This window comes from Chlorella variabilis (genome assembly GCF_000147415.1).
Source record: "Chlorella variabilis unplaced genomic scaffold CHLNCscaffold_1, whole genome shotgun sequence".
NCBI lineage: Eukaryota > Viridiplantae > Chlorophyta > Trebouxiophyceae > Chlorellales > Chlorellaceae > Chlorella > Chlorella variabilis.
In genome coordinates, this window is record NW_005435087.1 from 1,580,092 (window position 1) to 1,602,525 (window position 22,434).

Sequence of the window (22,434 nt, forward strand, 5' to 3'; positions counted from 1 at the left end):
CCGCCCGCGCCCCGCCCCATCTGGCCGCTTGCGCGCCCCATCCCCCCTCGATGGGGCCCGCCCACACCGGGGCCTCCCCCCTCCCGCCCACTGCTTTCTCAACGGCCCCGAGCCGGGGCTGCCCTCATTGCATACATAGTGCGCCTTTCCCTGCTTTTCTAGTGACCTAGCGTTCCGCACTGCCGTTTGGCCAGCCCATGCTCCCGTACCGTTGCGTTTCTCCCCAATGCGCCATGCCACTTTGCCAGTCATACACACGTTTCGATGCGTGCCCTGTCAGCTGCTTGCGTTGCATGTCGCCTTGCTCCACCCCTGTTTTATTGCTTTCTCTGCTTTCGCCCGGTTCCCGTCCCGTTTCGGCGGGGAGTCTATGTTGCAAGCTAGTTCTTGCTTTACCAGACTTTAAGCCCACACAAGCACTGTTTGTATTTGCAAGTTAAACAAGTTGGTCCCCTCACCACCGCACCACTAGCGCTCTACTCACCACTAGCACTCTGCTCATGCCTCGCTCAAGTCGTTGGGCAGCCTCCCACCTCAGCTGTCGGCAGCTGCCGTCGCCTGCTGTGCCCCCGGTCTGCCCGTCTCGTCAGCCCGCAGCTGGCGCAGCCGCACCAGCACCGACTGGATGGCAGGCCGATCCTGCGCCTGCTGCTGCCAGCAGTCCTGCACCAGCGCCGCATAGGCCGGCGGCATGTCGGGCGGGATGTGCGGCCGCTCTGCTTGGTGCACCACGCTGAAAAAGATGGCGGCGCCCGACTGGCCCTCGTACGCGGGCGCTCCCGTCCACGCCTCCAGCACTGCAGCGCATGCGCGCACACACATCAGGTGCCGGCCAGCCGACAACAGCCTCTGCCACATGGACAGCAGCAAGCCTAGCCTGACAGACCAAGGTGAGCTGGAGCAGCGCCAGATGAGCAGCTGTGGCTCAACGCGCAGGGCCCAGCAGCAGCAGCAGCAGCAGACAGCAGCAGCAGGGCCTCACTGATGATGCCCAGCCCAAAGATGTCGGTGGCTCGGCTCAGCCGCCCCACGCTCAGCAGCTCCGGCGGCATGTACTGCACGGTTCCCAGGGTCTGGGTGCGCACCAGGCTGTGCTGGTCGCTGGGCAGCAGCTTGCTGCAGGCAGGCGGGGGCACGGCGGTGAGAGAAAACAGCAGCAGCGGGAGGGCACGGCTACGGGAGGGAGGGGGCGGGATCAGTGGCATGGAAGGCATGGTGGCGAGCTGGGACGCGAGCAGCCCAAGCTGCTGCCCAGCTTCGCGAGCAGCTCAAGCTGCCCGCAGGCCAGCCGCACCTGAGCCCAAAGTCGGCAAGCTTGGCGGTGAGGCGCCCCTGCCCCGCAGACTTGAGCAGCACATTGCCCGGCTTCAGGTCGCCGTGCACCACGCCTGCAGAGCAGCCATGCGCCACAGGCAAGCGCCACGAGGCAAGTACGGCCAGCTGAGCAGGCAGGGGCAGTTGGGCCCATGCCTCTGCTCCGCGCAACCTCCGCAGCGTACCATGATGCTGCTGGCAACGCCCTCCTTTCTTTCTTTCTGCCTGTCTGCAGGGCACCCAGCCTACCCGACTCATGTAGGTAGCACAGGCCCTCAGCCACATCCGCCAGGATGCCCAGCAGCAGCGCCTACACAGAAACTCCAAGCAGGTTATGAAGCGCAGTGAACGCGCCAGGCACTGAGCCGGGTGCACCAGCAGGGCAGCTTTCAGGCAGCCGCCATCCTCCAGCCTCCCGCCACCACGCACCTCGCGGCGGCTGCCGTCTGGGCGCCACAGCAGCCGCTTCCTGATGGCATCCTCCAGCGACCCTCGCTCACAGTACTCCAGCACCAGCCAGGTCTGCGGGGGCGGGGCAGGATGGGGCAGGGCAGGGCGGGGCAGGGCAGGGCAGGGCAGGGCACATGACGGGTGGGTGGCGGAGCGGGAGGTTGGGTCTCGGGATCACGCATAAAAAGAAGATGAGGCTCGGCCAAACGCAGTACAAACGCCCTCACCTCGTACTGCCCAAGCGCGGCAGACAGGGGCCCGCTGGAGCCGGCCCCAGCACCGCCACCGCTGGCACTAGAGCATGCGCCTCCTTCAACGGCACCGCTCGCTTGCATTGCCGAGCTGCTGCCGCCGATGCCGCCGCCGCCACTGCCGGCGCGGCTGGCTGATCCAGAGCGCCTGCTGCCTGTGCTGGCAGCGGCTGCGGCTGCCAGGGCCACCAAATTTACGGTAGCCATGTCGTCAGCTGGGAGGTCTGGGTTCAGTGCTGGGTCGGCGGCGCCCATGGGAGGGATGGTGGTGCCAGGGCTGGCGGGGCCGCCAAAGGGGGAGTCTGCTGGGGCCGGCGACAGCGGGCGCGGCGTGAGCGACACCCAGCTGCTGCTGCCGCCCGACGGCGCGGCCGCCCCCTGCAGCCTCAGCGTGGCGGTCTTGAACACACGCACGATGTTGGGGTGTGCCAGGCCGCAGAGGAGCAGGGCCTCCTCCGAGGGGTCGCCCGGCCCACTGCCGGTGGGCGAGGCGCCCAGGCCGTGCTCCACCACCTTCACCGCCACTGTGGCGCCTCTCAGGCTCCCGCGGTACACCCTGCAGTACAGCAGGCAGGACAACTCAACATGCAGCATCACCCGACCTTCCAGACAGCGGCTGGCACATCCCTGGGCCCTGGGCAGCAACATGAGCTGGGTGGCAAGCTTGCGCAGCAGCCGTGGCGCGCGCCTCACCTGCCGAATGCGCCCCGCCCAATGAGGCCCCCAATCTCCAGCCCCTCCAGCCCGCCAAACCGCACCCGCAGCATGCTGCTGATGCTGAAGTCGCGCTGCTGGCGCTGAATCAAGTCAATGGATGCTGTGGCCCCCGCACCCTCCATGCCGACCTTGCCGCGCCGCAAACCGGCAGCGAGGCGCTGGCGTCGGCGGCACCGCCTGACAAAGAGCACCGTTGCTGCCGCTGCGGTGGCCACGGCCACGGCGATGCCAACCGCGATACCTGCCCAGGCACCAGCGCTGAGGCCGCCTCCTCCTCCTGCACCTGCTGTAAAAATAAAGGCAGCGGGCAATTGTGAGCCGTGGAGCACACACCCGTGCTGCCATTATCATCAAAGAGTGCCTCACCTGTGTCTGTCACAGCTGCCTTCTCGGGAGTGCCAGTGACGCAAGTAAAGGTTCCCGGCCCGACAACAAACAGGGCGGCCGTGCCCACGTCCTGGCCGGTGCTGGAGTTGAGCGGCAGCGAGAACTGTGGTAGAGGCAGGGGTTGACCTCTCCCTTATGGCAGCCGCAACCACACGCGGGACAAGAGCGGGGAGGGCTGCTGTGCTCACGCTGTGGTTGCCATACACGGCGGATGTGCTGGGGGACAGCAGCTGCGTGTCCTCGCCAAGCAGCGTCTTGACGTTCGCAAAGCTGCAGAGGGGGAGGGGCTGCCGCGCCTGCTGGGCTCCCAGCAGAAGCGCTCGGCACGGGGCCTGGCAGGGCAATGCTGTCGGCCACTGAGCAGCAAGTAAAAAGGAGCAGAAGGAACTACGATGCGGGGCACGTCTCGGGGCAGCTGGCGGCATGCACCTGGAGGCCACATAGTCGGGAGTGCAGTAGTCCAGCTCACGCAGCGCCGAGTAGCGCTCCAGGTGGATCTGCGCGGCGCACAGGAAGGTCCGGCGGCAGGGAGGCAAGGGTTGCGGGGGCTAGGGCAGATCCCAGTGGGCCCACTTGGGAGCGGGTGGATACGATGCATGAAGCCGATGCATCAGTCATGCATGCTGTGATCAGCGCTGCCGTGCATGTCGGCTGTCGCGTGCGGGGGCCTGCGAGTGCCCACACAGGCTCAGCCCCATCCAACCCCCACCTGTGAGCCATCCTCCGGCACGACAGAGGGGTAGATGACCAGCCACCCGCGCGGCTGCGCATACCCCGACTGCGCCACATCGGGTGTGTTGTATGGAGCGATGCACTCCAGTGCCACGTCCCTCAGCGTCAGAGACGAGTTGCTCCCCACAACCAGCACTGGCCAAAGGTGAGAGAAGTTGAGGCGGGGCACGCCGGGCTGGCCTACTTGCCAGTTTGCAGAGGAGTTGTAAGCCACTGCAGGGGTGGGCGCGGCAGCAAGCGGCGTTGAATTGCAGATGGAGCAAGCTGCCAGATGGTAAGAAGGATGGCAGATCTCGCCCTCACCTGGGCCGGCAATGGTGAGGTTCCTGCTGTCCAGCCTGATCGGCAGGACGCTCCGGTCTGGCGCGTCCCCAAATCGGTAGCTTGCATCCCCTGCATCCGTGAGTGGCGGCGGCAAATGAGGTGCAGGCTGGGCTGGGCTGGGATTACTGGATGGGGCTGGGCTGCAGCTGAGAGGCGCGGCCTGCACAGAAGCATCGTCAAGCCACCAGCCTAGCTGTTGACCTGTCAGCAGAATGTCGGACCTCTCGATCTCGCCGCCGTTGCAGTAGTACGCATCCATTCATTCATTCAGCACACAGACCGGCCGCCTCTTGCTCGAGGGCGGCCCACTTTGGCCTGGGCAGCCCGGGCCGCCCTCCCCCCCGGGCGCATGTTCGGTGTTGGAGGGGTGTGCCCAGCGATAGGGGGCCCCTGAAGGCATGCGCCGAGGCCGGGAAGCGTGGTTCGGCGCTGCTGCACGCTTGGCGATTTGACCAGAACCACGTGCCGCCGAGCTGCGGCCGCAGTTTCCGGCCCACGGTCTACGGTCGCAGCCACGGGACTCGGCGGCACGGCGTTTGGGCCCAAGCTTGCTGCCGCCGCCGCCGTGCCCGGGGGGCAGCGCGGCGGCGGCGGGGGCACGCTGCGACGCCCCCGTGCTGCCGAGTTGCGGCCGTAGTTTCCTGCCAGAAGCCCACGGCCACAGCCACGGGACTCGGCGGCACGGCGTTTCGGTCCACGGCTTGCTGCCGCCGCCGTCGCAGGGGTGCTGCCTGCGGCGGCGGCGGCACGGCGTTTGGGTCCACGGCTTGCTGCCGCTGCCGCCGCCGCAGGGGTGCTGCCTGCGGCGGCGGCGGTAGCGCACGTGGCAACCCCCCGCGTTTCCTTGCCTCCCATCCACCGGACCCCGTCCTGCGCTTCACTTTGTTTAGGGAGGGGCTGCTCACTGCTCATTGCTCATTGCTCATCGCACACTGCTCAACGCTCATTGCCCTATATCCCACCCAGCCGCAGGACTCCACTGCCGCCCGCGCCCCGCCCCATCTGGCCGCTTGCGCGCCCCATCCCCCCTCGATGGGGCCCGCCCACACCGGGGCCTCCCCCCTCCCGCCCACTGCTTTCTCAACGGCCCCGAGCCGGGGCTGCCCTCATTGCATACATAGTGCGCCTTTCCCTGCTTTTCTAGTGACCTAGCGTTCCGCACTGCCGTTTGGCCAGCCCATGCTCCCGTACCGTTGCGTTTCTCCCCAATGCGCCATGCCACTTTGCCAGTCATACACACGTTTCGATGCGTGCCCTGTCAGCTGCTTGCGTTGCATGTCGCCTTGCTCCACCCCTGTTTTATTGCTTTCTCTGCTTTCGCCCGGTTCCCGTCCCGTTTCGGCGGGGAGTCTATGTTGCAAGCTAGTTCTTGCTTTACCAGACTTTAAGCCCACACAAGCATTGTCGGCCTGGAGGGCCGCCATCAGCCCTGCAATCGACGCCACCTTGGCGCTCATCCCGCCGCCGCTGCCTGCATGCATGCAGAATGCATGCGCTCGAGCTCTGCTTGTGCGGACGTGGCGTGGCAGGCAGGGTCGTGCGACACCGTCAGGCTTGAAGCCTGGCAAGCTCTCTCACCAGCACCGATCGCTTGATAGTTGCCGAGTGGGCAGGCAAATGCCACTGGGCCCTCGATGTGCAGCAAGGCGGTGCCCACCACCTGGCCAGAGCTCGACTTGAGCGGCAGGGGCAGCTGCAGCAAAGTTGGGCGCGTCTCAGCAGGCAGCCCCTGGCAGACTCGCTGCAAGCCACATGCCATGGCAGGCAACCCACCGTGTGGTTGCCGTAGATTGCCGTGGTGTTGGCGCTCAGCCGCTGGGCGTCGTCCCCTAGCAGCGCCTTGATGTCCACAAAACTGCGGGGCGAGGCAGGAGAGGGGGCCATTCCGTGCTGCATCCCACCCTCCCCAGGGCTGTCGTTGAAATGGGCGGGTCGAGATGCTCAGCCCAGCGGTGACAGTATACAGGCAGGCACGGGCCCCGCGTGCCTTTTGACGGAGAAGGCGGGGGTGCAGTGGTCCAGCGCTTTGACGGTCGAGTAGCGAATAGCGCGCACCTGCAGGGAGGCACACACACGACCATGGCATGGGGCTGGCTGACGGCATGCACACGGCAGCGGCTTCCATGCGCAGCAGCGGCGCTCGCAGCCCAGGCCTGCCCTCCCACCTGCGCGCCGTCCTCCAGGATGACCGAGGGGAAGGTGGTGAGGCCGACGGCCTGTGGGTACCCAGACTGCGCCACCTCGGGTGTGTTGTAGGGAGCGATGCTCTCCAGCGCCACGTCACGCACGGTCAGCGTTGCGTTGGCGCCCACGACCAGCACCGGCCAGATGCTGGAGAAGTCGAGGTGGGGCACCCCCGGCTGGTCCATCTGGGGATAGGCGGTTGCGTTGTAGGTGACTGCGCGGCAAGGCGGCAGGCAGCTGGGTCGTGAGCTGCGAGGCCAGCAGCAGGGCCCTCAGGGCGCTGGCGGCAGATGTGGCGGGCGGCCCTCCCCACCACCTGGGCCGGCGATGGTGAGGTCCCTGTCGAGCCGGATGGGCAGCGCATCCAGATCCGGAGCCTGATCGAAGCGCACGTCCCCTGCACCGGCGGCGGCAGGCCTTGCAGGTCATTAACTCGTTGTTCAATCGTTGGCACGGTATGTGGAGGCTGGCCAGGCAGGTGCTTGCCTGTTAGAAGGATGTCTGTGACATCGGGGTCCTCGAGCGCTGCCACCAGCTCGGCAGCCGAGGCAACCTCGGCGCTGCCGTCCGGGCTGCCGCCGCCGCCGCCAGCGACGGCGCCGCTGGCAGCCCCCAGCTGGCCCGCCAGCGCCACCAGCAGGCAGGCCAGCACGCCGCCACGCATGCCCGGGGTGGCAGAGTGAGATAGGCTCGAGAGGTGTAGCAAGGGGCTGGCTCACGAGCAGCTGCAGGCGTTAATGGCCCTAGGCTGCAAGGATTTGCATTTTCATATACTCCGTAGAGCATCCAGCGAGTCCATGCCCCTGTTGTGAGCGCGAGCGGTCTGGAACATAAGGCGCCTCGTCAGCGGCCGCCCCGGCGGTACTCGCGCCGATTGCAGATGACAGAGGCGCAAGCAACCCTGCCAGTAGCATTGAATTGGGGCCTTTAGCGTTAAACATGAGGGTGCACAGTTCTGTTGATAACCTGCTCGGGAACGCCTAATAGAATCGCTAAGGTTTCGGCACAGGCCTCCCCGGGACCCATTCACTACTAGTGGGGGGTACTGCACTTGGCGCGTCGGGCAGATCAAATAATGGTCTAAAGCTAGACGTTAAAACCGGGAAGTTAAGCCTGTGGAGGCTCTTCCCCACCTTTACCTTTACCTTTACCTGCAACCCATTTGGGGCCGCGGGAGTATGGCGGTGGGACCAGCCGCGGCACTTGTGGCGGCAGGGCGCCACCTCAAATCTACCTGTCTGGCGATGCTTGCAGCTGCCTCAGTCGATTGCATTGAGGGACATTGTGACATCCCGCCAGGAGGCAAAACCCTTCGGAGGGCTCCCCTCGCCCCCATCTGGGGCAACCCCTCTGTTCCTCGCCGCGTGCCTCGCTTCCAGCATGTGGCCAGCAGTCGTGCTGGCCCAGGCGCTGCTTGTTCTAGCTGCCGTCAGCCCTGCAGCAGTAATGGCCGCAGCAGCGGCGGCGGCGGCAGCGCCGAGTGCCGCCACTGCCACCGCCGCCGCTACTGCCCCCAAGCTGTACCACTTCAGATGGTACGTGTCCGAGGACGAGAAGCGCGAGGGTGCTCCTGAGGTGGAGCTGTCATTCCCCGGCCACGGCAGCACCCGCCTGCAGTACCTGGCCTCTGTGCCCGCCCGGCGCGTGCGGCGCGTCTGCAAAGTGGCAGCGCCACATGCCGGGCCGCTGAGCATTTCGATGAAGGGGAGGAACGGGGGCGTCCATTACACCTTTCAGGCGAGCTCGGCGGGGCGACATGCTGAGCAGGCTAGGGATTGACGCCCGAACCGCTGCTCAAGCTGCCGACCCAGCAGCACCTCACCCTGCCCCGCCCTGCCTCGAGGCTGCAGGTCGTGATGGCCAACGGGGCCTGCCTGGCGAAGCAGATGAACGAGCAGCTGCAGCTGGGGGCGCTCCTGGAGAGCGGCGGCGGCAGCGGCATCGATGGCAACGCCACCGCGCCGGCGTATGCGCTCTTCAGCTGCCGCCAGCACGCGGTGGGGTGCGGCATCTATGTTGTGGAGCCAGACGACCCGGAAGGCGCCGCCTCTGCCTCTGCCTCTGCCCACCTGGACAGGTGAGCGGGCAGGGGCCCTCGGAGGGCATCGTGGGGGGCGCAGCCATTCGCTCGGCATTACACCAGGAGCCTGGCTGCCCACGTTGCAGGTGCACCATGCCGCACGCGACCTGCAAGCCGGCGGTGTTCTCTCAAAGCACCTGGCACAGCCACAGCTGCTGCCCGCGGTCGTCTGAAGAAGGCGCGGCTGCCTCGGTGTGCCTTCCGGGGTGCTTGTGCAAGCAGCACGCCTGCACGTGAGTTGGGTGGCGGGGCTGCTGCATGGAGTGCCGTGGGAGGCCTGTCATTGCCTGTCATCACCCGTCATGCTGAGGTGTCAGCACCGCTGCCTGCTGCCCCGCAGGCCCCAAGTGATGTGACCTTGCCAGGAGGGCCGCTGTAAGGGATGGCCCAGCCTGCGACATTTGCAGCCTGCGACATTTGCAGGCCGCCAGCCCGCGTCCCACATCCACCAGCATTGCAGCACTTCCAGGATCCCTTGAACCTCGCTCATCAACTGTTTTGCTTGCCTGCAAGAACGTTGCAGCATTTGATACCACAATCACCGGTATCCCCATGTATGCCAATGGCAACTCAAAATGGCGGGGACATGCCGAGCTCAGCATCGCAAAGGTGTTGTGTCGTGCCGCCGGCGCCTAGCGGCTGCGGCGTGTGCGCTTGACCGCCTTCCTGGGCTTGACATCCCGACGGGCTGCTGCTGCTGATGATCTGGCAGCCGATAATGCAGGCCGCTTTCTCCCAACAACTGGCTGCGCCTGGGGAGGCGGGTGCTCCTTCTCAAACTCTGCCGCCTCGCTGTTGGCCACGCCAAACGCCTGCAGCCAGGGCGAGGCAAGGGAGGCACACAAGCAATAAGCAGTGGGAATGCACTGGTTTTTTTAAGCAGCCTGGCTGTCCAACCAGGCACTGCTGGTTGCCAGCTGCGCCTGTAGCCGCCCCTGGGCAGGCAGCAGCGCCGGCGCCCACCTCGAAGAAAGCGGCGCGGTCAGCTGCTGGCAGGTCCTCGAGGCCGGCCACATCGGTGGGACTGAAGGCGTCTGGCCCCACCAGCTGCAGCACTGGCTGCAGCTTCTCGGCCGCCGCCGGCAGGCTGAGGTACACACGCATCGTGGGCTCCCCCGCTGTGGTCACCAGCCGAACGTCGCCGCGCTGGAAGGGCTGCTTGGAGGCTTTGCAGGCGCCCTGGCTGCGGCGCCCCGGGTTGGCGCACACCTCCACCCAGCAGCTGCGCAGGAACTCCAGAGGCTTCTGCAGCGGCAGGCAGCAGGTTGGACGTGGAGCAGAGGCGCAGCAAGTGCGGCAGGCGGCTGGCAGCGGCTCACCAGCCACGCCAGGCCCATCCATCCCACGCGCCAGTCTCCCTGCTGCAGCGGCTCGCCGGTTGCACGACACTTGCTGCGCCCCGTGCTGGCCTTCTGCAGCACCACGACCGCCTCCTCCATGCCCTGCCTAGTGTCGGTGGCCATGGCGGGGTGCGAGGGGCGCGAGCGGCGGCGGAGCCTCCTACCCTCCTACACCGAGCGCCGAATTGGCGGCGGCACGCTACGCCTGGCTGTTGCGCCGCTGCCGCAGCTGTCAGGTAGCCACGCGCGTTGCAGAGCTTGCAATGTGCGTGGGAATGCAACAGCGTGTTGGGAGAGGCCCACAAATCGGGGTGTGGACGTGCGGGACGCCCAAGGCACCCCACAAGATCTGGATGCTGCAGGCAAAAGCTGCCCCGGGAGTTCGCGGTCGGTTGCCACATGGGCACAGGGTACAGCGCGCTCGAAGCCCATCATGACCGCACCAGGTGTCCCCGATCACTTGTTTCTGGCCTTCTGTGGGTGCAGCCAGCGCAGAACAGGCGTCGAGTGCAACTTGAACTTGGTGCCTTGGCTGCGCTGAACGTCTCGCCCGGCTGCCGCGCTTGGGGCTGGCCCGCAGCGGCCGGAGCTGGACAGGGGAGAGCTAGTCGGCCGGGCACCTGATCAGGCAGCAAAATGCTGGACGACAGACGAAGTGCGTATGGGGGGACCGTCTGGCTCGTTGGCAGGCTGTCCAGCAAACGGGGGGAGAGGCGCATGCCCCCAAACAACCAGCCGACGCCCAGCTGGTTGGCGCAGCGCCGCCCGCTGCCGCCCGCCGCCCCCGACCTCGGACCCGCCTGCTCCTGCCCGCTGCAGAGATTGGCGTGGGCCTGACGGGCCTGGGCTTCCTGTTCCTCCTCCTAGGCGTGCTGTTCTTCTTCGACAGAGGCCTTCTAGCAATGGGGAACGTGCGAACTGCTGCTGAATCATGCGTGCAGCGTTGGCGTGTCCTGGCGACCGACCGCCTTTCTGATTACGGGCCCCCGCGCTGCATTACTTGCAGGTGCTGTTCCTCACAGGCGTGGCCCTGACGATAGGGCCGCAGGCTGCGCTGCGCTTCTTTGTGCGGCCCAAGAACTACAAGGGCAGCGCTTTCTTCCTGGGGGGCGTGGTGCTGGTGGTGGTGGGCTGGACCTTGATAGGTGCGCGGCGCTGCCGCCGCGGGAGCCGACACCACGGGTGCTGCATTGGTGCTGCTGCGGCAGAGCCGCAGCCGTTCTGCACCAAGCCGTGGCAGTGTTCTGCGAAGCGCCGGTGCCCCCGGCAGCCAGCCGCACCAGCCCGCAATCGCAGCACATGACGCGGCGGCCTGCCACCGCCTTCTTCCGCCTGCAGGGTTTGCGCTGGAGATGTGGGGCTTCTGGCTGCTCTTCAGCGCTTTCTTCCCCACCGTGCTTTCCTTCCTGCGGTGAGCCAGCCGGCTTCCGCCTGTGTGTGCCGGCCGCTGTAATGCGGCTGCTTCTGCCACCGCTGCTGTGCCCTGGGCGCCTCCCTCCAGCCTGGCCTCCCGCCTCCTCCCGCAGGCGCATGCCTTTCTTGAAGCGCGTTCTGGACTTGCCGGCATTCAAGGCGGTCATCAACAAGGTGGCGCCAGCTGGCGGCGGCCTTCCCGTCTGAGCCCATGGCCAGCCACGGCCGTCAGCAGCACGGCGCCGCCCGCGCCTCTTTGCTCGTTTCTGCATGCTGTCTCTCCCCTGCTTCCATCTCACGTTGCGCCTCTTTACCCGCCTGCCCTGCCGCACACCCTGACCATCCGACTTGCTTCTGACTTGCCATTGATTGACCCTGTCCGCTTGTGACCGCAGCAACACAATGACCCAACTTGCCACGGTCCCTCTCCCTCCTCCGCCGCTCCTCTCTGCCCGCGGCTCCTCCCAACGGGCCTGCCTGTGCATGCCACTTGTGGCGCGCAGCCCCAGGGCCTGCCCTTCCTTCCTTGCGCAACAGCCTGTGTAACTTGATGCGCTGTTGCAGAGAGGGATGCGATGCAGTTGCATTGATGTGTGATGATCTAAGGTATTGCAAAGCTGGTGGGCGCACAAAGCAGTGCACCAAAAGGCGGCCTCAGGCCAGCTCGTCGTGTAGAGAAGCTAAGTAGGCGTCCCGAGACATGCCCTGCTGCTGCTGCGCCGCCGCCGCCGCCGCTGCGTGGCGGCTGTCCAGCGAACGCCCGGCGTAGCGCTCGCCGCGGGTCTGCGGCGGGCCGCCGCCGCCGGCACGCCCGCCCCTGCCGCCGGCGCGGCCGCCCGCGGGGGCGCCGCCGCGGCCGGGGAAGCCGCCGCCGGCGGGGCCAGCACCGGGGGGCGCCCCCGGGTTCTCAAAGGTGACTGAGTAGCCTGCGGCCTGCAGCACCAGCAGCGCCGCATTCTGCAGCGCCCGCTTCTCGCCGCGGGGGCCCGGCGGGCCGCTGCCCACCGCCTCAAACTCGCCGCCGTTGATGACCAGGCGGTACCGCCAGCTCCTGCATCGTACCGCACACCCACACTGCCACCTCAGCGCCTGCGCAGGACAGGCACCATACACACCCGCATACCAGCGGCAAGGCAGTGGAAGCGCTGAAATCAATGCAGCCGCGGGGCGCTCACCCGTCGGGGCCCTGAGGCTGCTCTTGCCACTCGATGCGGTTGGTGGCGGCGGGGAAGTGGCCAATCAGCGTGTCTATTGCGTTCCTGAAGGCATGGAAGGCAGGGAGGCAGGTCAGTCGCGCGGTCGTGCCAGCAGCGAGCATGCCAAGATCTGGCAGGCTGGCGCAGTGCTGAGCGGTAACAAGGACCCGTGACTTGCCTGCTGGTCACGCCGCCGCCGCCGCCGCCGCCGCCTGCTGCCGCGGCGTAGGGGGCGGGCTGTGCCATGCCGTACTGCTGCTGCAGCTGCTGCTGCGGCGCAGCTGGCATGCCGCCCCTGCCGGCGCCGCCGGGGGGCGCATTCAGGCGCAGCAGCGCGGCGGCCGCCGCCGCTTGCATCGCGCCATGCTGGGTGGGCCCGGCGGCGAGCCCCGCGGGCGGCTCAGACGGTGGTGGGAAGTCGGCGGGCCAGGTGCCCACATAGGCAGCCGCCCGCCAGCTTCCGTCGGGCTGCTGGCTGCACTGCCACTGCAGCCGCGCCTGCTGCCGCTCAGTTGCCTCGTACAGGCGAGCCACGGCATCCTGGCCGTTGCCGCCTGGCGGGCCCAGGGCCAGCCCGGGCGCCTGCTGCTGCTGCTGCTGCGGCGGCGGCCGCTGCTGGTCGTACCGCGCCTGCTTGTACCGCCCATCCCCCTTGCTGCCGTCAGACGCTTTGCGCTTCGACCCCGCCTGCTGCTCCGCCTGCGCCGCCGCCGGGGCGCGGTGCATGGGGCGCAGCAGCGCAGCTGCCACCATCGGCCCCTGCCCCGGCCCCTGCCCCGGCCCCATGCTGTTGAAAGTTTCCATCCAGCGCTGCCGCATCTCGTCGCCGCCGCCGCCAGCGCCCGGCGGCGGCGGCAGCTGCTGCTGCTGCGGCTGGGGCGCGGCCATGGCGGCTGGCTGCATGCGCTGCATGGGGCGCGGCGCCTGGCCGCCGCCTGGCGCCACGGGCACAGCCATCCCCACCATGTGTGGCAGCATGGGCCCCGATGGCATGGCGGCGCTGGCAGTGCCCCACGCCGACTGCTGCTGCGCCAGCGCCGCGGGCGGCGCCTGCATGCGGGCAGCCGGCGGCGTGGGCACCCGCTCCGGCGCCTGCATGCGCGGCGGGAGCGCCTGCTGCTGCTGCTGCTGCTGCTGCTGCGGTTGCTGCTGCTGCTGCCCCCTGGGCGCCGGGCCGTGCAGGCCGACCAGACGCTTCACCATGGGAGGCGGCCGCGCCCTGCCTGCCATGCCGGGCTGCTGCGGCAGCGCCGCCGTCGAGGGAAGCATGCCTAGGACCTCGGACAGAGTGCCGGCGTTGGCGGCAGCCACGCCGCCCGCGGCTGGCAGCCCGGGCCGGCGCCGCGGGTCGGCCGCCGCCTGCTGCTGCAGCAGCGCCACACCGGGCCCAGGCGCCGCCGCCTCTGGCCCCGCCGCCGGGCCCGCCATCTTGCCGGGCCGCTGCCGCTGCGGCCGCTGTGGCTGCATCGCCTGGGGCTGCTGCGGCTGCTGCTGCTGCATCGCCTGGGGCGGCGGCTGCTGCATCGCCTGCTGCTGCTGCAGGTGCTGCTGGTGCTGGTGCTGGCGAGGGTCGACCGGCACGGCCCCTAGCTGGGGAGCCATGCCCTGCTGCTGCTGCACCTGCTGTGCCTGCTGCCCCGGCGGCTGCAACCCAAGCAGGCCCTGCAGACTGGCCAGAAGCTCCACCCCCGCCTGCCCCGACAGCTCCGCCAGTGGAAGCGGCTGCCCGGGCGGCAGCGCCTGCTGCGGCGCCGCCTGCTGCTGCTGCGCCTGCTGCTGCGCCTGCTGCTGCTGGCGGCGCAGCTGGCGCGGGTCCACCGGCCGCTCCATGGCGGCCTGCAGCGAGGCGGGCAGCGCCTCAGGCTGCGCCACCCTGTGCATGCCCGCCGCCATCAGAGACTCCACCCAGGGCGGCGGCGCCAGCGCGGCGGCATACGCCACATGCAGCGGCGCCGACAGGCTGAGCGGCTGCTGGCGCAGCAGCTCCAGCTGGCGCCTGCAGACGACGGCGGCGGCGAGAGAGCGGCGGTGGCGGTCAGGGTACAGGTGTGTGTCCGCACATGCATGCAGCAGCAGGCCATGCACATTTGCAACGCTGCACCACCACCAGCACCAGCACCACCACCACCACCACCACCACCACACAGACCCCACACTCCCACCCAGCCCCGCCCGCCCCGCAGCCTGACCCCACTTAATTGTTTCCAGCACCCCACCTGAGCACCTCCTGCACGCGGTGGAAGGCGTGGCTGCGCAGATTGAACAGCTCCTCCTTGAGCCGGATCATCTGCGCGCCCAGCGACTGAGTGGTGGGCGTGTCAGCCAGGCCCAGGTCCTGCGCCGCCTGCTCCTCCCAGGGACGGAAGGGCTCCACCTGCAGCACCTGGCCCCGGTTGGTGGCATCCCAGATCTGTGCGGCGCAGCGGGGAGGGGAGGGGCGGGGCGGGGTGTGGCGGTGGGTGGGGTGCGTGGCGTGGCGGGGAGGGGCGAGGAGGGTTGGCCGGGCGCGAGGCGACATGTGGGTGGGAGGTGCGGCGGGGGCGACAGGGCAGCAAGGCGGGCAACGCGGGCAGGGCAGGGCAGGGGAGGCCCCAGGGGAGCAAGGAAATGGGGGGTACGTGAGCTCAGCGCGGCGTGCGCCTCCACAGCAGCAGCAGCAAGGTCCACCCATCCACCCGCCCTACCCACGCACCTCCACCCGATCGTCCACGATGACGGCCAGCGGCATGGGGCTGGCGGGGGCGCCCCCGGGCCCCGGCGGCGGCCCCCGCCCCAGCTGCAGCACCGCGCCCAGGCTCTTCTGCTTGCTGCCAGAGTGCAGGCGGCGCTGGCCTGCAGGGTGGGGCAGGGTGCCAGGGCAGCACGGCGGTGCTGGTCAGCACACCAGACCAGCCGCCGCCACCTCGACCCACGCCCATCCCACGAGGGCCGCCCGCCCATGCGGCTGCGCCCCTCCCCGGCCCATCCACCCCTGCTCCCTGGCTCCCCCGCTGCCCCAGATAACACCACCAGGCCGCCACCACACCATGCTGCCCGGCACCGCCACCACCCCACATGCACAGCACCACCGCCGCCGCCAGGCAGCCCCGCCGCCGCCGACGACGACTCACGCTCTGCGGGCGGCATCATCCATCCATCTGGGTCCAGCACACGCCACGCCTCCAGAGCATACCCGCGCTCCGCTGCGGTGCACACATACGTCTCAAACCGCAGCTTGGCGGAGGGCGGCCTGCGGGCAGGGAGAGGCGCGAGGCAGCCAGGTGGGCGTGTGTGTGTGTGCATGTGTGTGTGTGTGTGTTTGTATGCAGAGGGATGCACGCCCAGAAGAGCGGTGGCGGCAGCAGGAGCGGCGCAGGCGGCAGCAGGCAGGGCGGCAGGAGAGCGGCGGCGGCGGCGCTGGGGGGCTCACGAGGAGGAGACTGGCTGGTGTGTGCGGGGGTCCATCAGGCCGCCCAGGTAGCCCCAGATGGCGCGCCAGTTGGGCCTGCGCGGCGGCGCCAGCAGCGGCAAGGCGGCGGTGGGCGGCGGGGCGGCACGGCGGGGTGGCGGCGCGATGCGGCCGGGCGCAGGGCACGCGGCGGTGAAGGAGCAGGCACGGCGCCCGGCACATGGAGGCTCAAGGCACAGGCTTGCATACTGTAATCCGGCGCAGTCAGCTGGCGCGGCGCCCGGCGGCCCCCTCACCGCAGCTTAAAGACCATGCTGGAGTGCGGGTTGCCGGGCTCGATGCGCGTCAGCAGCGTGTCTTCGTTGCCGGGCAGGCGGATGACGGGGCGGCGGATGAGCCCCATGTCGTCGCCATGAGCCGACTCAACCCTGCGGGCAGGGCGGGCGTGGTGTGTGAAGTGTGGTGTTGGGAGGGATGGGGCCCAGTGGAGCGTGTTGAGGGAGCAGGCTGACGGCTGACGGTGGGGCGGAGGAAGGCGGGCGGAGGGGCGCACCCCGCACCCTGGTAGAGTCACCCCCCACTCACTGCGCGGCCAGGCGCTGCCCCTGGTACGTCACCGCATCGCCCTCCGCAAACTGCTGCAGCAGCGCCAGGTCCTCCTGCGCGGGGCGGCGCGGCGGGGAGGCGGGCAGCACAGCGGGAGGTGAGCAGCCCGCAGGCGTGCCGGCAAGGGAGGCGCGAAGAAGCGGACGAGCCCGCCGGTCGGCGTGCCTGGCTGCCTGGCCTGCACCGACCACCGCCCACCGCACCGGCCAGGCCAGGCCAGCCGTCCCATCCACACCTGCATCAGCTGCTCCTCCCGGTCCAGAGCCGCCAGCTTGAGCGCCTGCTGCGGGTCGCTGGTTGCGCGGTGCAGGTGGGGGCGCCTGCAGGCGGGGAGCGGGCATGCGGCCCAGGGGCCGGGCAGCGGGCAGGGCTCAGCTCCGCGGCACCGCGGCGCCGCGTCGCCAGCCCAGCGCTGCAGCGCGGCGCGGCGTGCAAGGAGGAAAGCGCGGCGCACCTGACGTCCCGCAGCGCCTTGAGCTCCTTGGCCATCTGGCTCTGGCTCTTGGCCACCAGCAGCGTCTCATCCAGGTCAAACACCAGCGGCAGCCGCATGGTCAGCAGCAGCTGCGGGGCACGGCGGCGGGGCGGGGCGGTCGCGGGGCAGGGAGGAGGGTCGCGGGCGGTGGGAGGAGGCATGAGGGTGTGGGGAGTGCGCACGCAGGGAGGGGTAGCCTGTCACGCAGGCATGTGGCGTGGGAGCCGGCAGCCACAACATCAAGTGGCAGCAGGCAGAGGCGATGACCCCAGCAAGCAAGTCAAAGCGGCCAGCAGGGGTGTCGCACCTCCTTCACAAAGTCTCCGGCCAGCAGGGAGGCCGCAAAGCCTGCAAAGATGGGCTGGGGCGGACCGCCGCCTGCGGCGGCCGCCATCAGCGGCACCAGCATCACCTCGCTGCCGGCGCGGCCCGCTGTCCGCAGCACGCCCGTGCGGTTCTCGCTTGTCAGCAGTCCGTGCAGTTGCACCCAGCTGCAGTGCACAGGAAGGCGGGGGCATGACAGGAGGGCAGGAGAGTTGCGAGAGCTGCTTTTGGGGGTGGCACCCTCCCGCTGGGGCGGCGGAGGAGCGGCGCGAGCACTCACGGTCGGGGCGGCTGCCCGGGGTTGCTTTGGCATCGCAGGAAGAAACAGGGCCCTGCAAGCAGCCAGAAATTCGGCGGTTTCAGGAGGTGTTGCAATTGCGCAAACGCAACTGCGCCGCAATAGGAGCTACGGCTTCAGGGCAGCACGGGTCGCACCTCCTGCCAGCAGATGGGCGATCAGCAAAGCGGGGGCCGCAGTGGCGTCGCCGGCATGCCTGAACAGCGCAAATCGCGGGAAATTGCGGCGGGGAGCGTCCCCATCAATGCCAGAACGGGTGTAAATGAATGAACAAAGCAGCAGGGGCAGCGGGCGGCTTCACAAGGGGCGTGTTGGGGCGAGCGGAGTGGGAAAACAAAGTGGCGGCAAAAATGGGGCGCGCGGCGCCCTGCTGGCCCGCACCAGTTGCCCTCCAGGGTCAGCGTGGCCGATGGGAACAGCGCCCCGCAGTCCCAGCCAGGGCAGGGCAGCAGCCGGCACTCGGCCGTGCCAAACTGGCTCGTTAGCGCCTTTCCCACGCCCTCCATTCGTTCACAGCCGATCACTGTGCCCTATTCTGGCCATGCCAAACGCTGGGTGTGCTCCAGCACGCTCAGGTGGGGAGGCGGGCAGCAGAGAGGGGGAGGGGCCCACGGGGAGCGGGGTGGGGTGTGCAGGCAGGGGGAGCAGATTGCTGCGGGAGTCTCTGGCGCTGCTACTGGGGGGGTGCCGCTGGGAGTGGGGCTCTCGCCGCTTGATGCCAAGGGCGCCGCGTCGCTTGGCCTTCGCTGCCAGCTTCAGCGCGTGGAAGACAGCAGCGGCAGCCGGGTGACAACGCAAACAGCCACTGCTGGGCGCCCATGAACTGTCAGCCTCCTTTCCAGCCACCCAGGGTCGGCGGTGGATGCCGCCCGCCGCCAATCCGCCGAGCAATCCGGACACGCAAGACCCCTTCTCAGCCTCAGGGACTCATCTCAATGTCAATTTCAGACAATTTTAGACACGGCAGCAGTAATAAGGGAGGCATCTGTCGGGCGCCACTGTTTCACGGGCACGCGTACCTAAAAACAAAACACACAAGTTGAGAGCATCGCTGCTCTTGGCCCCCAGGCCACCCCCTCGGCGATGCGCTGTACGTTGCGCCGTCGCCTGCTCTCAGTCCCTACTTGACGCTCCACGCGGGGCGCCCATCGCCCTGGTACCGGTCTGGCTTGCGGATGCTGCGCGCCGCCACGCCGTGGAACACCTGCAGGAGGTAGGGGCACAGACAGGACAGGCGCAGTCAGGGCAGGCTGTCATGGCCTGCAACAAACCTGCTGCGGCCAGAATCTGGGGGGCCCAGGAACGGGGGTTAAAGCCCAGCACAGGGCTGGTTTGCAGCAGGGCGCGGCCCCAGCAACCCGAGACTCGCCTTGAAGGGGCGCCCCGACGGGTCCAGCGCCACCGGCACCTGGGGGATGGGCTCGCGGATGAAGTAGGGCTCGTCGGGGTGCAGGTCCTGCTGCTGCTGCTGCAGCAGCTGCTGGAGAGCCTGGTACTCCGCCTGGTACTGCTGTTGGTACTGCTGCTGGAAGAACTGGTACTGTTGCTGGTAGTACAGCGCCTGCTGCTGCTGCTCCGACAGCGAGCCGGCGGCCGGCACGTAGCCGCCCCACTGCTGAGGCGCTATCGCCGCCGCCGCCCCTGGCGGCATGCCTGCGGCCGGCATGGCATAGTAGCCGGGCGGGGCCTGCTGCGGCGCCTGGCGCCAGGCACGCGGCATGCCGGCGTGCCGGTTGGGGGACACTGAGAAGCTGGCAGCGGAGTGAACGGCAGGGATGAGGCCGGCGGTGGCGCTCACTTGGTCCTGCAGCAAGGCACTGGGGCAGCGGTCCAGTCGAGCGGCATGGCAAGCATCACAGGAAAGGTGGCCGAGGCTGGAAAGCAATGCCTGCTCCTGCAGGTCACTGCCCTGCGCCCAACCCCTCACCTGGTACAACGGTGGCAGCTTGGCGCCCTCATAGGGCGGCCAGCTAGAGGCCACATCCACGGCCTGCTCCTGCGGCATGCCAGGAATGGCCTGGGGAGCGCTGGCTGCCGCAGGCTGACCAGCGGCGGGTGAGTATGGGTGGCCAGGCTCCCTGCCTGCATCCTGCTGCCGCTGGCCCTCGCCCGGCAGGCCCAGCTCATCAGCAGGCGGAGCAGATGCGGCATCATCGGCTGTGGCCTCAGCTGCCGCCTCTCCTGCCGGGTCGGGCCCATCGGGTTTGGCTGGTGCCGAGGGCTCCGCTGCCTCTGATGGCAGGGTGGGGTCGCGGCTGGCTGCTCCTTGTGGCGGGCCGGCCTGGCCTGGCACCATGAGGCCTGAAGGCAGCAGGCCTGGCAGCAGGGCAAGGCCAGGTGGGGGACCGGGGAAGCCAGGACCGGCCAGGGGCCCAGCCGGGAACCAGCCAGTAGGAGGCCCCTGTGCCGGGGCCGCCACCGCGGCACGCCTGCTCCAGTGAAGCAGCGACTCTGGCGGCGCAGTGGCCAGCGCTGGGAATGCAGCAGGCACCGCGCCAGCACCCAACAGCTGCCGGGGCGCCTGGCCCTGTGCGGGCGGCGGCGCCATACTCAGCTGCTTGGGCACGCCAGCGCCTTTTGCCTTGCCGCCATGGCTGCCCTTGGCACTGCTGGCAGCTGCCAGGACCTCATTCATGCTGGGCTTGCTGAGCCGCCGGGCCGGGACAACAGCTCCAGGGCTGCCGCCGGCGCCACCTGCAGGACAGGCGCAGCGCAGACTTGTGTCGGTCAGTCTCCTTCTAGAAAACAAAAAATGCCTGCTTAAAAGAAACATGCCTGCTTTTATTTTCAGCTGCAAGGTGCCTGCTTACCGCTCTTGCTGGTGGAGGCCGCGGGTCCGGTGCGGTTGAGGGGCGGCATCTTGATGGCGGGGCTGCGACCCGCAGGCGGGCTGCGAGCTGTCGGGGCGGCAGGCGGGCTGTGCGTGCTGTGCGGGCTGCGCTGCCCCATGGGTGCCATGCGGTGGCTGGGGGACTTGGGCCCCGACTGCCCTGCAGCGCCGCCGGGGGAGGTCGAGGCGGCAGGCAGCAGGCCGTGGCCCTTCCTGCCATGCTTGGCGGCTGGGGGCGCCCACTTGAGCAGGCACGCAGGAGGGTCTGGTGAGGCGCCCGGCTCCGCTGGGCTGGCACAGTCAGCCTCGGCAGCCAGTGGCAGCGATGGCGGCAGGTCGGCCACCGCTGGCAGCTCGCCGCCAGGCTCAGAGGTGCTGCCGTCGTCGGCCAGAGCCTCCTCCTGCTCCTGCAGCTGCTCCTGGGACAGCACCTCCAGCAGCTTGGCAGACACCTCACGCTGGAACAGCTCGCTGTAGGCATCTGCCGCACCGCCGCCGGGCGGGTCGCCAGGCCCGATGCAGGTGGGCAGGCTCTCCAGAGCCGCGCTGGCAACGCTCTCCAGCGCGGAGGAGGCAGCCGCGCCCTCCCCGCGCTCCAGGGCAGGCAGCGCTGCCTGCTGTTCTGCCGCCTCCACCTCCGCTGCCGCACCATCGCGCTCAGGCTGGGCCAGGCTGTCATCCATGCCGGCCTGCTCTGCCGCAAAAGGAGCAGCGGCGGCTGCCTCGGGCTCCTCATCTGCCACGGTGCTGCCACCTGCTGGCAGGCCAGCTTCTTCTGGTGCGGCAGCCAGCTCTGCAGCAGCGGCACCCTCTGCATCTGCTGCTGTGGCAGCTGCATCCGCCAGGCCCGCCTCAGCGGGCGCATCTGGCGAAGCAGCCGTGGGGTCGGCAGCATCGATGATCAACTCTGCCATGTCAGCTGCCTCTGGCAGTGGCTCGGCGAGCAGCTCCTCCTCCTCCACCTCCACCTCAGCTCCATCCCGATCAGCACCCTCCTCAGCACCGCCTTGGCTGCCTTCTGCTGCTGGCACTGGCGGAAACACCAGTGCATCTGTGGCCTCGCAATCGGCAGCTGGGGTTGCGGCGGCCTCCACGTCCTCTGCCGCTTCCTCTGCCGCCTGCGGCTCTGCTTGCTGCGGCTCTGTACCGCCCTCTGGCAGCTCCTCCAGGCCTAGCTGGGCAAACATGTCCTCCATCAAAGCCGCGCCGGATGTGTCCAGCGCTGCAGCGCTGCCGATGCCGGCCTGGCTGGCCTGCGGCAGCAGAGCAGCAGGGTCTGCAACATCTGCCCGGGCTGTCCTGTCATCCCCAACCGTGCCATCGTCCTGTGCCGGCAGGCGCGGACTTGCTATCTCTGTTGCCGCTGCTGGATGGGGCTCATCCATGTAGGCCTCCTCCGCGGAGGCCGCCGCGGGCAGCTCCTGAAGGGAAGGAAAGCAGCGCCAAGGCAGAGTTTGGGTATGCATCGCGTCCTGGATCTGACCTTTCCCCACGCAGCTGCACAGCAACCAAGCCAGTGCGCCCACCGCCCACCTCCGGCGCTGCCAGAGTCACTGGCTCTGGTACATCCGAGTGCTCGGACATGAGTGCCACCACCTCCGCTTCAACTGCAGCGGGTAAGCAGCAGCACAAGGGATGTCTACTTCTGTGATTCTTAATGTACATGAAGCACCTCCATCCTATTCTGCGGCAGGGCGTTTGGAATGCAGGCTGTAGCCATGAGGCGCACTCACCCTGGTCCTGTCGTGGCGAGGAGAGGCCGCCCTCGGGCGCCGGTTCTGCCGGCTCAGCCTCCATGCCCTCGGCTGCCGCCCTGGCCACTGAATCCGCGAGCACAAGGCCGTTGGTTTTGAGCCTGGGATTTGATTTACGAGGCAGCTCCCCTCGGGGCCGCTGGTCAACGCTGGTGCTGGTCTCGGAGGGGCAACGGTCTGCAGGCCCTGTGGCGCCTCCCAAGCCTCAATTGGCACCTGCACGGAGGAGAGCGGGGCCCTTTGGAAGTATCGCATGGCCTGCTGCTGCGAGTGCTGCCGGTCTGCGTGTCCCCGCCGCCACTCGAAAACCCGTGATGCAAAACCCTGCCTCCATTCTACCTCCACCCGCTGCGGCATTCCAAGCCTGCCCT

General features: G+C 68.6%; 3 protein-coding genes across 3 annotated transcripts; 1 reads left to right on the plus strand and 2 right to left on the minus strand.

The window, feature by feature from the left end:
* Positions 1–9,071: 9,071 nt before the first annotated feature.
* Positions 9,072–10,109, minus strand: CHLNCDRAFT_56531 (hypothetical protein; the record flags this gene model as incomplete). Its single annotated transcript, XM_005852095.1, has 3 exons — positions 9,759–10,109; positions 9,403–9,684; positions 9,072–9,251 (listed from the first exon to the last, which is right to left on the minus strand). Exons 1-3 carry the CDS (start codon positions 9,900–9,902, stop codon positions 9,072–9,074), a joined length of 606 nt encoding a protein of 201 aa, XP_005852157.1. The 5' UTR covers positions 9,903–10,109.
* A 306-nt stretch (positions 10,110–10,415) lies between these two features.
* Positions 10,416–11,399, plus strand: CHLNCDRAFT_133308 (hypothetical protein; the record flags this gene model as incomplete). Its single annotated transcript, XM_005851766.1, has 5 exons — positions 10,416–10,434; positions 10,599–10,690; positions 10,786–10,924; positions 11,118–11,190; positions 11,306–11,399. 5 exons carry the CDS (start codon positions 10,416–10,418, stop codon positions 11,397–11,399), a joined length of 417 nt encoding a protein of 138 aa, XP_005851828.1.
* A 447-nt stretch (positions 11,400–11,846) lies between these two features.
* On the minus strand, positions 11,847–22,420 carry CHLNCDRAFT_49534 (hypothetical protein; the record flags this gene model as incomplete). Its single annotated transcript, XM_005852096.1, has 18 exons — positions 11,847–12,281; positions 12,368–14,384; positions 14,605–14,798; positions 15,081–15,220; positions 15,499–15,617; positions 15,798–15,872; positions 16,073–16,204; positions 16,362–16,435; positions 16,618–16,702; positions 16,837–16,946; positions 17,165–17,348; positions 18,604–18,683; positions 18,888–19,283; positions 19,407–20,173; positions 20,290–21,730; positions 21,843–21,916; positions 22,043–22,202; positions 22,280–22,420. The coding sequence occupies 18 exons, from the start codon at positions 22,418–22,420 to the stop codon at positions 11,847–11,849; spliced, it is 6,624 nt and encodes a 2,207-aa protein (XP_005852158.1).
* Positions 22,421–22,434: the final 14 nt, after the last annotated feature.